This window comes from Mustela nivalis, assembly GCF_964662115.1.
Source record: "Mustela nivalis genome assembly, chromosome: 6".
NCBI classification, from domain to species: domain Eukaryota; kingdom Metazoa; phylum Chordata; class Mammalia; order Carnivora; family Mustelidae; genus Mustela; species Mustela nivalis.
The window spans coordinates 71,828,867-71,841,923 of NC_139025.1; the positions used below are offsets into that span (position 1 = coordinate 71,828,867).

Sequence of the window (13,057 nt, forward strand, 5' to 3'; positions counted from 1 at the left end):
GCCGTTGGATCCGAGGGGCGGAAGCCTACGACTCCCAGGGTGGAACGCGCGGGCCTCTCCCCTGGCATGATGGGAGAAGTAGTTCGTTCCGACCCCGCTTCGCAAGCCCCGGCTTACCAGAAACTCTAAGAATCGCGGAGGCGTCATCTCTGCTGTAACTAAACCTCCGCCTTCTTTTTATTTACGACGCCACCAAAACGAAACGCGGGAGCACTCCTGAGCCTTTCGGGAACCCGGTGGAAAGGGGAGGGGGGGAGAGAGGGGTGGAGCCAGGCAGTGACCCGGAAGCAGAAGTGACTCCCGCAAGCAGATTGCTGGGGAGCGGCAGCGGCGACCGCAGCGGTAGAAGCAGCAAAGTATCTGTGTGCAGCTCCAAACTGGGAAGAAGATGCTAATTAAAGTGAAGGTGGGAACACCTCCAGCTTTGCCAAGACGCTGTGGTACTGGGCTGGCCGCTGTGCCTTGCGGGAGAAGCGGGGAAGGAAAACCACGCCTTTCCCGAGCCTGGAGGGTGCTGACAGCCTCAGGGCTCCGCGCGAGGGGTGATGGGAAGTAGGGCCCCCCACCCCCACCCCAAGGGGGCATTGAGGGCTGGGGATTGGCCCGGCCTGACAACCCCGGGGCTTCTGCGGGTCTTGCTCTCTCTGCCAGGACTGTGCCATGACCCAGAAGGAGGTCGCCTTTGTCCGGGGTCTAGGTGTACTCGAACCCCCGCGGTCATAGAGAAGGCCAAGCAGCAGCTTGGCTCCCTTTCTCGGATTCTTGGAATAAACTGTAATCACCATTCTGCATTACCCTCCTTACCTGCTTCTCCCAGCCCCTAATGCAGTTGCTTCCAAGCAAGCACAGCACAAAAACGTTAGCCTGGGGAACCGGGGGCCTCTCAGGAGCTAGACTGTAAGCCTTTGCTGGTTGTCGCCAATGTGCGGTATCTCAGCCGGCCTTCAGGAACCAAAGCTGGGAGTGTGTTCAGTCAGCGTCTGCCTTTCTGAGCCGGGCCTCCTGGACCAGCCTCACTTCCTTGGCTGAGGCAGGTTGGTTGTCCGTGCCTGGTTCTTGGTACTAGCAGCGTTTCTTCATCTCCATCTCCCGTGGTTCTTCACCAGTTCCCAACCCTCATTAGTCCTATCTGCTGTTGCTTCTTTTCTACCTTCGGACAGGGAGACAGAGACTAAAAATTGACGGAGTGCAACATCCGTTTGGTCCTTTTACAGCTGAGTAGTCTGCTGTTATTTCATCAATGTGTTTACCGTGCTTAGCAGCCATTCTTCACCTCTTCAATCTTTTCAAACCACTTCCTAGCTGAGGTTTGAGGCCAAAGAGTGTGTTAAAAATCATGGGTCTTCAAACTTTTGAGTAGTGACTAAAAGAGTCACTAATGTAAAATCAATTGAATGGGTCACAAGCAACAACAAAAGAAAGAAAGTAGAAATATCAGGGTATTGTTTCACGAAATTTTTGTTTTCACTTTATATGTATTAAACACATGTATGTGTTATTAGTACATATCTATTTCTTGGTGTGAATCTTGGTATATTCACACCAAGATGTCTGAGAAACCCTGGAATGCTTTTGGATATGGATTCTCACATTCTCTTAGTCAAAAAAAAGGTTTTTACTGTACTTGTGTTCAGGATTTTATAAACTTATTGTTTAAAAAAAAGATTTTACTTGAGAGAGAGAGCACAAGCAGGGGTACGGGCAGAGGGAGAAGCAGGCTTCTTGTGGAGCAGGAGCTCCTTGTGGACTTGGGGCTCCATCCCGGGACCCTGACATCATGGCCTAACCCAAAGGCAGATGCTTAACTGACTGAGCCTTCCAGGTGTGCTGGGTTTTGTGAACTTAAAAAAAACAAACAACAACAAAAAAACCCTCACCCTACGCTAAAAAAATTTTACCTCATGTCCCATAAAAACGAAAACGAAAACTTACCATGTGTGATATGCTCTGGTATTTCTAGTTCTGTTCTAAGTCGATTTCATAACCCACTGATGGGTTGAGACCTGCAGTTTAAAAAGATAACTGTGTTGGGGTGCCTGGGTGGCTCAGTTGTTAAGTGACTGCCTTCCGCTTGGCTGGTAATCCCAAGGTGCTTGGATCGAGCCCCGCATCAGGCTTCCTGGTCGGCGGGAAGCCTGCTTCTGCCTCTCCCACTCCCCTTGCTCCTGTTCCTTCTCTCACTGTCTCTCTCTCTATCAAATAAATAAATAAAATCTTAAAAAAATAAATAAAAAATAAGTTTATAAATACTGTGTTGTGGTTGGGCTTCTCAATTTGAAAGGGCTAAGAATCACCTGGGGATCTTGTTACGTAGATTGTAATTCCGTGAGTCTGGGTTAAGACCTGAGATTCTGAATTTCTAACGTGCTCCTAGGTGATGCTTATGCTGCTTGTCTGGGGACTGCACTGACTAGCAAGGTTCTAGATTTTGTCTTTTTGAATCCATTTTCGTTCGGTATTTCTCTAAATTTGTCAGTCTCCTTTACTGAAACAATTTCCTTTGTGCCTCCGCATACAGGTTTCTATGTCCTTCATCTTTTCCTCTTTTGTAGGTTGCATTGTTTTATCATGCTAACTACATGGGAAAGCAATTAGTTAGCTCTTCTTCTGTTACTATACAAATGATAGGTTTTATTATCAGGGTTTGTGAATTCTTCAGCTGTAATCTCCATGTAGCTGACTTTTTCCATATCTTTCTGCAGTCCTGTACAACAAAATCTCTCCTGATTTAAATCTTCTTTTGATGCCTTATTTCTGTCTTTCTAAAATTAAATACATCATTTTCTGCGTTAGGCCATCTTCCCAGTATTCATCTCATATCAATCTACCTGGTATCTGGAACCCAGTTCTTTAGAGTCATTGTTCACTTTTGAACCTGATTTTTCCTTTGATAACTTCTTTTTTGCTTGATTTTCTTTCCATTCCCATTACCCTTTTTCTGGTGTAGGGTCTCATTCACTGATATCTTTATTTCTCTATAATACCTCCAAACAGGTTTTCCTACCATGTACCCCCCCTAACATTTAGAGTCTAAGCTTAAAGTGTCTAAGCTTGAGACATGGCATACAAAAAATCAAAGCTTACATCAAAGTGTTCTTTAAATTTCTTTTTCATCATAATACTCCCTGACCCCACATCCAGCATCAAGATCTAGAACATTTTCATCCCCATCATGTGAAAATTACCTAAGTTAGTTTTTTTTGTTTTCAAATTTCATATAAATGGAGTTACAGAATATATAATTTTGTGTCTGATTTCTTTCACACAGAATTGTGTTTATTGTCGTCTGTGTAGTTCCCATTACTGTATATGATTACATTGGATGACTGTATCACAATTTGTTGGTTCATTCTCCTATTGATGGACGTTTGGGTTGTTACCCAGTTTCTGGCTATTTTGAAGAAGGCTTCTATGAACACTTACAGAAATCTTTTTTTTTTTTTTTTTTTTTTTTTTTTTAAGATTTAATTTATTTGAGAGAGAGAATGAGCAGAGAGAGTGGCAGAGATAGAGGGAGAAGCAGGCTCCCTGCTGAGCAGGGAACCCAGAATGAGCTCGATCCCAGGACCCTGAGATCATGACCTGAGCCAAAGGCAGACACTTAACCAACTGAGGCACCCAGGCACCCTATACAAGGCTTTTTGTAGATATAGGTTTCCATTTCCTTTCAATAAATACCTATTAATGGAATTACTGGGTCATGTGGTAAATATATGTAAGTTTAAAAGAAACTGCCAAACAGTTTTGTAAGGGGTTGTGCCATTTTATATTCCCACTTGCAATGAATAAGCATTCCAGCTGCTCTGTACCCTAGTTAACTTGTAGTTATGTCCATCATTTTTATTTTAGCTATTATACTGTGTGTGAAATGTTAATTTCATTCAAGTTTAAATTGATTGATTCTCACCCACCATAGCACTTTGTCATCATACCTTGTGTTTGGATAGTAATATTCCATATGGCATTTCCCTTTATATTGGTTTGTTCTATTAATTGTATGTCTCATTGTTCTTGGTTGTAAATCTTCAGTTGAAAAGATTTTTTACAAGGGCTGGAACACTTAATTTCTTTTATATCCCTCCGGTAGCTAAAGCAGTATGTTCAGCTTAGGTTCATCATTGACTTGCTAAACAGCATTGGATGTATTCCCAGGTCACAATGACCAGATTTGGGGAAGAAACACAGTATCAAAAATATCTTTTAGGGTGCCTGGGTGGCTCAGTGGGTTAAGCCGCTGCTTTCGGCTCAGGTCATGATCTCAGGGTCCTGGGATCGAGTCCCACATCGGGCTCTCTGCTCGGCAGGGAGCCTGCTTCCCTCTCTCTCTCTGCCTGCCTCTCCATCTACTTGTGATTTCTGTCAAATAAATAAATAAAATCTTTAAAAAAAAAAAAAAAGAATATCTTTTAAAATTGTTCACTTTGAATTTTAATTATGGACACTTTCAAACATATTTAGCAGGGGAGGGAAGGATATAATGCACCTTATATCCAGCTTCAAAACCTATCATCTCATGGCCAGTCTTTTTTTTTTTTCTCATGGCCAATCTTAATTATATTCACCAACTCTCCTTACCTGATGTTTTAAGAAGCAAATCCCAAATAGGATAGCATATGTTATTTGTATGTATTTCAGTATCTGTCTGTAAAAAAGGGTTGTTATTTTTCTAATGTAAGAATAGTTATCATACCTAAAAAATTAACAGTGATTTCTCATTATCATCAAATGTATCCCATCCTCTCATTTGTTTTGTACAGTTTGAATGCGAGTCCAGCTAAGAGCTATATGTTGAAGTTGGTTGATAGGGATTCTAAGTGTCTTTCAAAAATCTATACTTCCCGGGGCGCCTGGGTGACTCAGTGGGTTGAAGCCTCTGCCTTCGGCTCAGGTCATGATCCCAGGGTCCTGGGATCGAGCCCCACATCGGGCTCTCTGCTCCGCGGAAAGCCTGTTTCCCTCCTCTCTCTCTGCCTGCCTCTCTGCCTCCTTGTGATCTCTGTCTGTCAAATAAATACATAAAAATTTTAAAAAAAATCTATACTTCCCCCTTGGGGTGCCTGGGTGGCTCAGTGGGTTAAAGCCTCTACCTTTGGCTCAGGTCATGATTCCCAGGGTCCTGGGATCGAGCCCCGCATCAGGCTCTCTGCTCCTCAGGGAGCCTGCTTCCTCCTCCTCTCTGCCTACTTGTGATCTCTGTCTGTCAAATAAATAAAGTCTTTGAAAAACAAAAAACTATACTTCCCCCTTTTCTCCCACTTCGTTTTGAATAAAGTAGGTTGTTTGTGCGATGGAGTCTCCCGGTTTGGATTTTGCTGACTTTTTCCCCGTGTTGACTTTTTTGTTTTGGTTTTTTAAAAAAATATTTATTTATTTATTTTAGAGCACTTGCAAGTGGTGGGAATGGCAGAGGGAAAGAGAGCAATCTCAGGCAGACTCCCTGCTAAGCAGAGAGCCTATGTTGGGCTCAATCTCATGACCCAGAGAACCACCCGAGCTGAAATGGGGAGTCAGAAGCTCAATGGACCAAGCCACCCAGGAGCTGCTCCCCATGTTGACTTTTAATATATTCCCCTTTCCTCAGTATTTCCTGTCGATTGGTAGTAAGATCTAGAGGCTTGAATAGTCTTTTGTATGTGTTTTTGTGAGAATAATACATAGGTGATGGTATGGCATGTAATTCTAACAGCTTTTTTTGCTTTTTTTTTTTTTTAATTCATTGCCTCTATCTGTTGTTTCATTGGAGGCAATAAAACAGGGATATCTAATTTTATCGTTGCTTCATATATTAGCTGGAATGCTTGAACAGTAACTATTAGCCACATGGGCTTTGAGCACTTGACATGTGGCTAGTGAGACTGAGGAATTAGAAGTTAATCATTACCTATGTTATTTGTATTTAATTTTATGTATATATATGTATACATATATGTATTTCTTTTAAGTTTTTATATATTTATTTGACAGAGACACAGTGAGAGAGGGAACACAAGCAGGGGGAGTGGGAGAGGGAGAGGGAGAAGCAGGCTCCTTGGCTGTGCAGGGAGCCCGATGTGGGGCTTGATCCCAGGACACTGGGATCATGACCCAAGCCAGAGGCAGATGCCCAATGACTGATCCACCTAGGCAGCCTTAATTTTACTTACCTTAAATATAAAGCCTGAGACTTTATTCAGTCAGTGGAAAACTTTTAAGTATGCTTGGAATAAGTTAGGTATGTAAATCTACTTTTTTAACTGTAAATTATGAAATTTAAGTACAGATCAAGTATTTCAGATGAAAATTTACCATCTGAATTGAGATGTGCTCTAAGTATGAAACAGGACTTTGAACATTTAGTTAGAACAAAAGAATGTAAAATATATTACTTTTTATATTGATTATACATTGAATTGATAATATTTTAACATATTGGGTTTAAGAATGTTAAAATTAATTTACCTTTATTTTTATTTTTTATTTTTATTTTTTAAAGATTTTATTTATTTATTTGGCAGAGAGAGATGACAAGTAAGCAGAGAGGCAGGCAGAGAGAGAATGAGAGAGAGGAGGAAGCAGGCTCCCTGCCGAGCAGAGAGCCCGATGTGGGACTCGATCCCAGGACCCTGAGATCATGACCTGAGCGAAAGACAGAGGCTTAACCCACTGAACCACCCAGGCACCCTTAATTTTACCTTTAAAAAATGTGATTGCTGGTATATTTAAAATTGTGTATGTAGTTTGCATTATGTTTATATCTCTGTTGGACAGTGCAGCTTTACAGAATCATTTCCTTATACTCCCATCAAGAACATTGTTTTACAAATAATGTTTTTCTCATTACAGTGTATCCATGGTATTAAAAAAAATGAAAAATACAGAAATGCACAAATGATATAATTAAAAGCATCCATAATTTCACAACTCAAGATAAAAACATTCATGAATATATCCTTCCAGACTTTTTTGAAAGCCTATAAATAATACAGTATTTGTTTTGTGTGTGTGTGTGTGTGTGTGTGTGTGTGTGTGTGTGTGTGTTTTAACAAAACTGGAATTGTACCCTTATTCCACACATTCTTTGAGGACTGTAGTTTTTCCTCTGTGTTTGTGGCATAATTTAACCCCCAGTTGTTTGTTGTTTGTAATTTTTCAGTACCAAAAGACTATAATGACCATTGTCATAGATATTTTTTAACATATTCATGATTATCTTCCCAGAAGTGTTGTTACTGGGACACCACTTTGCCAGATTGTTCTCTGGATATATTCATAGACTTCTACTGTCCTAGAGTTTTTAAAATTTTACAAATCACTATTTTTTGTTTTTAATGTCATTATGTCTAAGCATCTTACCCTTGGGAGAACAGTCCTCTTAGGATTTTGTTTTGTTTTGAAGATATTATTTATTTGAGAGAGAGAGAGAGATCATGAGCAGGAGGAAGAGCAGAGGGAGAAGAAGCAGCAGACTCCCCGCTGAGCAGGGAGCCCAATGGAAGCAGAGCTCAATCCCAGGACCCTGGACCTGAGCCAAGGCAGACATTTAACCATCTGAGCCACCGAGGAGCCCCTCTTAGTGTCCTTTTTACTCTTTAAAATATTTTCTAAACCAGAATGGATATTTGTTTATTAGTATTTATGTGATGGAGTATACTTTTACTAGAAATTTTAATAGTGCAGATAAAGAGTTCCCCTTGATAAACCCTCCCCTCAGTCAGTCCTACTCTTTTCAAAGATAATTACTGTTAATCCTTCCGTGTGTGTGTGTGTGTGTGTATGTATCTACATATGGAAAATGATACCTAATTGTACATTCTTTAGATCTTTCCATGTTAGTGTATAAACTGCTGTGTAATAAATATATCATCCTGTGGATGTAACCATAATTCAATAGTTTCCTTATTAATAGGCATTAATAGGCACTCTTCCTAGTGTTTTATAGTAAAACTGTGCTATTTAGTAATCATGTTCCTCTTAGGATATGTACTCAAGTTTCAAGTTTTTCCTTCTTTCTAGTTCATCTAGAAGTAGATTATCTGCTTGGAGAATCTTTGCATTTAAAGTATCAAGAGCAATAAAGTGAAATAATTTATGGATGACACAGAATTGCAAACTTTTCATTTTGTTAGGAAAGGGCTTTAAAAAAAACCCCACCACATACTGTTTCTATTATTTAATAAAAGGACATTTTTAAAAAAATTTTATTTGGGGCGCGTGGGTGTTCAGTTGATAAGTGTCTGCCTTCGGCTCAGGTCATGATCCCAGGGTCCTGGGATCGAGCCCCATGTCGGGCTCCCTGCTCGGCAGGAAGCCTGCTTGTCCCTCTCCCACTCCCACTGCTTCTGTTCCTGCTTTGCTTTCTCTTTCTCTGCCAAATAAATAAACATAATCTTAAAACATAAGTAAATAATTAAAAAATAAAACCATTTTTATTTATTAATTTTTAAAAAGTTTTAATTCTTTGTTTTAAGGAGAGAGAATTTCAAGCAGACAGCTGAGTGCAGAGCCTGACTTGGGCCTCGACCTCATGACCCTGAGAGCATGACCTGAGCTGAAATCAGGAGTCAGAAGTTTAACTGACTGAGCCACCCAGGCACCCCTAAATATATTTCTTAGCTTTATGAAAATCTTACTGTTGTCATTATTTTTCCCATTTTACCATAAATTTCCACACACACCAGCTTGGATTAGGGTAGAATCTTGAGAAGCACTGTTGTAATTTATTCTTTTGTGCCCAAACAGTTAAATCTAAAGGAGTTACTCTTGCATTTTTAAAAAATTTTTAATTTTATAAACAATTAAAATTAAACTCTCTATAAAAAAATTTATAAAATTCTCTATTAAACTCTCTATTAAAAAATTTTTTTTAAATAAACATTTAATGTATTTTTAGCCCCAGGGGTACAGGTCTGTGAATCGTCAGGCTTACACACTTCACAGCACTCACCATAGCACACACCCTTCCTAATGTCCATAACCCAACCACCCTCTCATGAACCCCCTGACCCCCGGCCACCCTCAGTTTGTTTTGTGACATTAAGAGTCTCTTATTACTCTTGCATTTTTAAAAATATTCTTAGTACTGAATTGATTCTCATGGTTGAGAAATTAGGTCCTAAGTACTGTCATCATGTTGGGTATGTGAATCCCATAAGTAGAAAACATGTTATTTTGTGAACCTATCACAGGAGCATACATACATCAGGTCCCAATACCAGACCACTGAGAATCAGGCAGTACTGAGTACAGAGCTTTTCTTTTTAGAGGCTCGGGGTCTGGGGTCAGAGAGTCTGTGTTTGGGTCCACACTCTCCCTTTGACTTCATCAGCATGCTTTTTAACCTATCCAAGCCCCATTTTCCTCTTCTATAAAATGGTGATGGTAATAGTATAATATCTCATGAATACTTAGAAGGATTAAAGGTATTGATGCTTAGTGAAGTTTCTGACTGTCGGAAAGTGTTCGTTAAATGCTGGCTATGATCATGACATGCTCATTGGTGTATTTGGCCCTTTCACAAATACTCATTGACTCCTTACATGTCAAACTGTGCTTTGTGCTTAGATTAGGAAGGTGAATTTCTGCCTTTTAGGAGGTTGGAGTGTAAATTAGAGAGTTTAACACTTAAGTAACTAGCAAGAGGTATTAAAGTGTGCTGGGGAACCAGTCATCAATTTTATTTTTTTATTTTTTATTTTTTTAAAGATTTTATTTTATTTATTTGACAGACAGAGATCACAAGTAGGCAGAGAGGCAGAGAGAGAGGAAGAAGCAGGCTCCCTGCTGAGCAGAGAGCCCGATGTGGGACTCGATCCCAGGACCCTGAGATCATGACCTGAGCGGAAGGCAGTGGCTTAACCCACTGAGCCACCCAGGCGCCCCAGTCATCAATTTTAAAGAGTCCTTGAACATTTGGGAAAGAGTAGGGAAGGGTATGGCAAGAAGGGAAGCAGGAGACTCCAAGAAGTGCCCTTAAGTCAGATTGCGCTTGGTGTGTTTGTGGTCTGGATTACTGTAGACTGATGCAGATAGAGCTTTAAGAGCAAGGATGAATGGGAGATTAGATTAGATGAAGTGCAACATGTGTAAATGTACAATCAGTGTAATTATTGTATGTATTATCAGCAGCCCTTAGCCTATGGAAGAAGTAAAGAAGATTAGAGCTGCACTTTAGTACTTAGAAGTCTGGAGAAAGAGGAAAATAGAATGTTCAATTTTAGTGTTACTTAACAAGTTGGGGGAACCTGGGTGGCTTAGTCAGTTACGCGTCTGACTTAGGCTCAAGTCATGATCTCAGGGTCCTGAGATCAAGCCCTGCATCGGGTTCCCCACTCAACGGGGAGTCTGCTTGTCCCTCTCTCTACCCCACCCCCTGCTCGTATGTGCTCGCTCTCTCAAATAAATAAAATCTTTTTTTTCTTTTCTTTTTTTTTTTTTAAAGCTGGTCAGAGGTGTTCTCTGGTGTCCTTGAGAATTCTTTGAATTATATGAATGTTAGTTTCTAGCTTTGATACAGGAAACCAGGGCATCCTGATTGAAAGGCATGCTTTCCTTAGGACATCTCTGTTGCAGTCTCTCCAAAGGAATGACACTATTCTCATGGTTTCTGATGGGATAGGGTAGAAGATCGGGGGTAATATAACCTGTAGGATTAAGAGGGTCAAGTGGCTCATAGCATCTTGCCCTGTCAAAGCTGTCTACAGCCTTAAAGTGTTTGATAAATACAGGTTTGGGTCAAAGCCCTCTGATTCTTCAGAGCAGCTTTGTTGAGAATGAGCTGCTCTTGGAAGTTGTAGATCCCCAGAGACCAGGACAGGGAGCTTTACCTAAAAGACAAATTGTATATTAGGCTGCAGGACTTATGAAACCCTTTCCTGTTTCAGACCCTGACGGGAAAGGAGATTGAAATTGACATTGAACCTACAGACAAGGTAATGTATGGCCAGTACTTAATGCCTGTCTCCCTATATGCACATTCGTTTGGATATGCTGATGAACTTAGTCCTTTTTGCTTTCATGCTATCTGCATAGCTCTTGTTCTTTCCGCTTCCATGGTTCTACCCCTTAGCAGTCCCTGACTACTTGTACCCTTAAAGGTGGAGCGAATCAAGGAGCGTGTGGAGGAGAAAGAGGGAATCCCCCCACAGCAGCAGCGGCTCATCTACAGTGGAAAACAGATGTGAGTTTGACATGGATACTCACGAGGTGTAACAATCTTACGTGAGGTTGAGGGAGCAAATACTGGTGGAGGATTCTCAGATCCTTTGGTGATTTGGTGAAGCCTGTGAATTCCTTCTCAGAATAAGATTTTTGCAGACATAAAATACATAGATTTACAAAAGAAACTATATTGAGATACAGTTCTCAAAATATTAAAAACATTTGTGATATATGTGGTTTATTAATATGTTAAGATCTAATGGGTTTAATTACCATTAATTTTTACCTATTTTCAAAATACTTGCAAACAGTTGTAATATGGTATGAAAATATCCAATTTCTTTTCTTAACCAGTTATACATGTCACTAATACCACTTTGGGTTTTTTTGCTTGTGTTCAAAATAAAATAATCAAAGCAATCAAAATAATCAAATTTTGGTTAAGGGTTAGTAAAAATAAAGATGTAAATTTTTTTTCTCATCTGAGCTCATAGATCAGGAAAAAGACTTAAGAAACCCAGTGTATGAATCCTGTTCTAGATGGTGTTTCTAAGCGCCCCTCCCCACTTTTTTTTGCCTTCTTTTCTTGCAGGAATGATGAAAAGACAGCAGCTGATTACAAGATCCTAGGTGGTTCAGTCCTCCATCTGGTGTTGGCTCTGAGAGGAGGAGGTGATCTTAGGCAGTGATGGACCCTCCCTCCATTTTACCTCCTCACCCTGTCTCTCGAAATGAGACATCATATATCCTCTCACTCTGTGGGACACCAGAGCCACTGCCCCTTCTCCTGGATGCCCAGTCTTGTTTGGTGGGAGACCGTGAGGACCCCAGGATGCAGGGTTCCTGGCCCAAAGGGCCCTTGCTGGCTATTGGGTTTTTGTTTGCAGTCCTGTGTGCTTCCCTCTCTTATGGCCATGTCCCTAGTTGTCAATAAAATATTTCCTGACCTCCTGGAATTTTTCTTGTATTGCACAAATGTGACTGAAATTGAAATGGACCCAGTACACACTCATTTATATCTCTGAAGAAGTAGGGCAATGGGAGGGAATGTGCCTTTGGGGTGGGGGATTATGAGACTCTAGGAAAGTCTACTCTGGGTGGCGTGGAGCCAGTTCTTACCAGCTCAGGAGATCTAATAATTGGCATCTCTTCCCAACCCCATAAGTGATTTCATGCTGGTAGCTTTTCTTTTCTTTTTTCTTTTCTTTTCCTTTCCTTTCTTTTCTTTTCTTTCTTTTCTTTTCTTTTCTTTTCTTTTCTTTCTTTCTTTCTTTCTTTCTTTCTTTCTTTCTTTCTTTTTTTAAAAGATTTTATTTATTTATTTGACAGAGATCACAAGTAGGCAGAGAGGCAGGCAGAGAGAGAGTAGGAAGCAGGCTCCCTGCTGAGCAGAGAGCCCGATGCGGGACTCGATCCCAGGACCCTGGGATCATGACCTGAGCAGAAGGCAGAGGCTTTATTTAACCCACTGAGCCACCCAGGCGCCCCTTTTTTTTTTTTTTTAAGATTTTATTTATTTATTTGACAGAGATCACAAATAGACAGAGAGGCAGGCAGAGAGAGAGAGGGAAGCAGGCTCCCTGCTGAGCAGAGCGCCCGATGTAGGGCTCCATCCCAGGACCCTGAGATCATGACCCGAGCGGAAGGCAGCAGCTTAACCCACCTAGCCACCCAGGTGCCCTTCATGCTGGTAGCTTTAAATTGGCCTCAAGTGGCAAATCAGTTCCTCCCAGTGTAACTGGTTAGTTACACTCTAACCAGTATACTACTGATGTGGGTGGCAGAAATAAGGACAGTGAATTCTCTGCCGTTGTAGCCCTGCCGGACGTTTGGGCCTGGTTCAAGAAAGACCTTAAGGGCTTTACTGACACTACATTGTGGCTAAAATGCTGCACGGGGCTCTGGGTTCTGTATTTACAGA

General features: G+C 41.0%; 1 protein-coding gene across 1 annotated transcript; it reads left to right on the forward strand.

Annotated features, from left to right (window-relative positions):
* Nucleotides 1-41: 41 nt before the first annotated feature.
* Nucleotides 42-12,092, forward strand: NEDD8 (NEDD8 ubiquitin like modifier). Its single transcript, XM_082734565.1, has 4 exons — nt 42-406; nt 10,860-10,907; nt 11,073-11,155; nt 11,729-12,092. Exons 1-4 carry the CDS (start codon nt 389-391, stop codon nt 11,823-11,825), a joined length of 246 nt encoding a protein of 81 aa, XP_082590691.1. The 5' UTR covers nt 42-388; the 3' UTR covers nt 11,826-12,092.
* Nucleotides 12,093-13,057: the final 965 nt, after the last annotated feature.

Excerpts from the sequence above, each read along its gene's own strand:
- NEDD8 (XM_082734565.1), top strand. Across the intron at positions 10,908-11,072 it reads ACATTGAACCTACAGACAAG|GTGGAGCGAATCAAGGAGCG; the intron begins GTAATGTATGGC and ends GTACCCTTAAAG. Across the intron at positions 11,156-11,728 it reads ATCTACAGTGGAAAACAGAT|GAATGATGAAAAGACAGCAG; the intron begins GTGAGTTTGACA and ends CTTTTCTTGCAG.